This window comes from Glycine max, chromosome 11, assembly GCF_000004515.6.
Source record: "Glycine max cultivar Williams 82 chromosome 11, Glycine_max_v4.0, whole genome shotgun sequence".
Taxonomy (NCBI): domain Eukaryota; kingdom Viridiplantae; phylum Streptophyta; class Magnoliopsida; order Fabales; family Fabaceae; genus Glycine; species Glycine max.
The window spans coordinates 4,103,628-4,108,456 of NC_038247.2; the positions used below are offsets into that span (position 1 = coordinate 4,103,628).

The 4,829-nt window shown below is 31.3% G+C and overlaps 1 protein-coding gene across 2 annotated transcripts in view; it reads left to right on the top strand.

Moving 5' to 3' along the window:
- The first annotated feature begins 4,055 nt into the window (after positions 1–4,055).
- The window catches only part of LOC100793754 (transcription factor SPATULA), a 3,903-nt gene continuing 3,129 nt past the window's right edge, over positions 4,056–4,829 (top strand). The window contains exon 1 of one of the 2 annotated variants that reach the window (XM_006590591.4): positions 4,056–4,591. In XM_006590591.4, coding sequence (XP_006590654.1) covers positions 4,247–4,591 — 345 coding nt within the window. In that variant the 5' untranslated portion in view covers positions 4,056–4,246. The remainder of the gene's footprint in view (positions 4,592–4,829) is intronic. The other variant, XM_003539307.5, reaches the window with a different exon arrangement.

Genomic DNA, 4,829 nt, shown 5'->3' on the forward strand with positions numbered 1-4,829 from the left:
ATGGTTGCCATAGAAAATTGAAGCATTCCCTATGGTGGAAGCAAGAGACTTTAAATTTGCAAGATACATAGTGGCATTTTAAATTTGCTCAAAATTTTGGACCGTTTCAAAGTCTTGATCTCTCCACAATCACCAACAGTGTAACACCATTTGGGAATTGAGACTTCACAATCCATTTTGAGATGAAGAGTGAAAAGAGAAAAGGCCCAACACCAGCCAGGATTGGGTATGCAATTTGTCCAGCCAGGTTTATGATTTGGTTCTAGGTGAACTGCAATCCATTACATCTATTATCTATTTTATGCACATATAACTAATTCATTATTCTTCTAAAATAAAAAACTAATTCATTATTTTTTATCCTATATTTATTATCGTTAAAACACCACTTAAAACATGTTTAACAAATTTATTTTCTCGTAAATCAAACAGACATATTAAGATATGGATCGACATTTGATAGCTTTTTACTTTTTTATTACCTTGTTATTCTAGTAAGCATACTGCTGATAGGTGCAGTCATTTTTTGACGGAAAAGAATGAAAAAAAAAGAGGATGGGGGAAAATATGAAAGATATATCATATATGGGTGTTAAAGTAGTCCAAAAATGTTAATATATATATCATATATATTAAATAAATATTAATATATGTGATGTTTTAAAATATTTAAATATATTATCATCTATATTGCACTGAATGAAAACTCATTGTTAAAATATATTAATATTTTTTCGATACTTGGGAAAAATATATATTAATATTTGCATCACGCATATATGATATATCTTTCATATTTTCACAAATATCTTAGTGGTATTATTCAATTATATCTTGCATATTTTTTGATATGTTTAAAACGAAAGTAACAATAAAAAAAAAAAAAACATTGATATTCTATAAGCTTTCAACATCCCCATTCCCATATCGTAAGGCAATTGGGTCCTCAATCCTCACCCTTGGTTGGGCACAACACAACACTCGCATCTCTCCTATCGTGAAAGTCAGAGTAAAAAAGTTGCATTACCCCACAAAATATTAGATAGGACCACAGCAGGAGCTGGAGTACCTCCCCCTTGGCCTTCATTTCGTTCGTACCATCGGATCCTTCTTCTGTCTTCTAAGTTCTAAATCATAATAACGCACTCTTTGTACAATTGTACCATCTATTGGAATGGAATACACAATTGAGTCCAGCATTTGGTTTATAAGTTCTCGTTCAATTTTAACTAACAATCATCATCGCCGTCGATCACCCAAATCATACTTTACGCAATATTTATGGATACATATCACGAGGGATTCATTATTCACATCGCAAAAGCAAAATAGACCTCTCTAATCTAGTCTACTCCTCACGAGAGAGATCAACAAGCGTTTGGAATTAACAAAAATAACATTATATACTCCCGTAGATGGTATTATTTCAGAAATAATAATTTAATTTAGATACTTATAATATAATATTTTTATATTACCTTTTGGTTTTAGATTTTTCAATTACTATTTTATACATAGGTGTAAAATATTTATCACTTTTATTAATAACTAATTTCTATTGATGAAAAATAAAATTACTTTTTTTCGTTTTAATTTTATTTTTAACCATTGAATATGTATTGAAACACGTATTATAATAATTTTATTTGCAAATCTAACCTACACTAAGTTAATCACTTTTGGGAGATTTCTCTAAATATTTATATTTTTATATCTATAAGACTTAAATATGAAATTTAAGTTTGTTAAATAAATCAATCCATATAAAATTTCTATTGTTTATCGTACCTCTTTATAAAACGAAATATAAAAATATAAAGCTTGGGAAAAAACTACTTCTATACCTTCACTTTTTTGTAATGTAGCCACACAAAATTAAAAATACATAATTTTCCTCTGTGATGTACTTATTTCTCTTGCTGTTGAGTGTTTTTGGATAGCAAATAGAGGATGAGAGAGAGAAGAAGTGTTTGATTAGTGATGGTAGGTGTTACTTGCCGTGTATGATCGTTGATCCCTTTGTTCTGTGTGTGACGTTAGATGACATTGACGCAGATACTGTGGTGGTCCCTCCCGTTGCAGCGCTGGCTTCGAGATAGACTAAGCTAATCATAATTCGCCACCTGCTCCTACGAATAAATAAGGTTCGCCAAAAGATATTATTAATAAATATTTGTCACATAGTTGTGTGTCGGGTTAAGGTGACGCTGAGTCGGACAAGACCATCATAGAGGTAGAGACTGAGACGTCTGATCAAGTAATCATATCTGATCTCACCATTCCCATTTTAAACTATGCTTCGAATTCAATCTTGGAAAAATCAAGTTTTTAATTTCAAAATAATGAGCAATTACTAAAATTCGAATTAAGTGCACTGTTTGGTTAAAGAAAAAAAAGAAAAGAAGGAAAGCTTTAAAAAGTAAGATGTTTTTTCTATGTTATCTTGTTAGAAGAAAAATAAAAGGAAAGATGGTTCTTTTAATTTTCTATTTAATTAAATAGAAAAGAAACGAAAATCAAAGTCGCTAATAATCATGAGAAACATAATTGTCCATTTTTATTGATTCTCTCCTCTCAATAGAGAAATTATTAACTGCTACAAGATTATTATATTATATATGATCCTCATTAATAATAAAACATAGATAATTTAATATTTCAAATTGATTAAAATCTCTTAAATTAAGAAATAAAATTATTAATTTTTATCGGTTAAAGATAATTGTATGGGTATTATTGATGGTAAAAGTCAAAGATTAACATTCTAAAAGAAATTATTAGGTACATATTTAGTTTAAATTAAAAATATAACTACATGCTTTTGAATGTAAATTCAAAATAAATTTAAAAATTAAAAGTTTTGATTCATTGATAAAATCATTTTTGCTTTAAACATAATTTTGGAAAGAATTCTAAAACATACTTGCATTGTTTGAGATTTTGTACCAATCTTTATATAATAAATTATTAATTATTTTTTTTATCAATTTAAAAATTAGTTACTTATTGTACCCCTTCAGTCACACTCGATCAATCTCAAAATACTAACTCATTGATTCTAATCTCTTGGGACTTATGCATTCAAGATTGCACAATTATATATCCATTGAGACAATCGGCTTGGGCATCTTAACAGCCATAGAACATAGACTAAGGAAGCTTTGAATTGACTCCTATTAAGACGTTATGTAACTTGAGGATAACGTCCTTTGAGATGTGTCTGAGAATCTTGAGATAGTCGTTACACTAGTTATAAATAACTGTCCCTACAAATACAATATGACTGCCTCGTCAATAGGGTTAAAGGTATATAAGCCTAACGCTAAATCCTAAGAGGAGAAATTACACTCTTGAATAGTTTTTGAGCTAGATCTCATTCTTGTGAGACACCATCTAACTACGAAAACACTTTTCATAGTAAAAATCAGTCAGAATCATATTAATTTCTCCACCCAGAGAACCAAATTCAAGATAGGGAGATGTTTATTTATTATTTTTATATAATAAAACAACCCCAAGTAATAAAGATAGGGAGTAGAAAAAGATGATAATGTGGCTCACGTGCCACTGCCACGCGTAGTGGAGCGTGCAACCACGGGACTTCCACTCCACTTTCTGACACAGCAAAAACAGAAACAAGAACAGCAACTGGAACAGCAGGCCTCGTATTTGTGGTGATTAAGGTTAATTATATATTCTCTCCTCCTCATATACCATGTTTATTTGAATCTTTTAATTTATTTTAAAATAATTATTTTATCATAATAACTCATGTAATTAATAGTTTTTAAAAGATATATTTTTAATCATTATTTTCAAACTATTAATTAGTAATCGTAGTTTAGGAGAAAATCCATTAAAAATTAACATGAAATAAAAAAGTAAAAAATTATAATATTTATTTATTTTGATTCGTTTGACATTGTCAGAGTCAAATTGAAGGAGGTAGTATAATTTTTTTACTCGGGCTTGAAGTGAAAAGTGAAGCGTTGCGAAAGGTGATGGCGCGTGAAAGGCATAACACAAATTCTGATCCAAAACCCGCCCACAATTCCCCATATCATGTCATGTTCGTGTCCTTCTTCCTTTTCCTTTTCCACAAGTTCTTGAAAGTGATTGCAGTACCATTTACTACTTTCTTTCTCTCCTCTTCTCAACACACGGAAAACAAAACAAAACCACCACAACCAAACCGAAACCCCTTTCAGTTCTCTGCATTCTTCAAACACACACACACACACACAGAATGGGTGACATGTACCACTTTGACAAGAACCTCTCCTCACAAGACGAAATCTCACTTTTTCTGCGTCAGATTCTGCTCCGTTCATCTTCACCTTCCCACTCCATGCCTGCTGGATCCTGCACCTCCAACGCTGCTCAACAAAACGTAAATGCACACCACCCTTCTTTCACGGCGTCACAGCTCCAAGATGGGAAGATCTTGGCCGTTGATTCCACCGCTTCTTTTGTCTCCGGTTCTGCTGCTTGCAGTTCCTTCAAGGGCCATGGTGCTTCTGCTGCAAATGTGTCTTCTTCTTCTGCTGGAGTGAGTGAGAACGAGAATGATGACTATGATTGTGAGAGTGAGGTATATTTCACACCATTATTACTTCTACTCTTTTTTTAAGTTTGAGGTTCTCTTAGCAGTTTTGCTTTTCTACAAGAAGTGTTATATATATATATATATATATATATATATATATATATATATATATATATATATATATATATATATATATATAATACTTTAATTTCCCAGTTTGACATGAACGCCAACAATCTCACCTTTTTTTTTGGGGGGGGGGGGGGGGGGGGGCCTTTTAAAT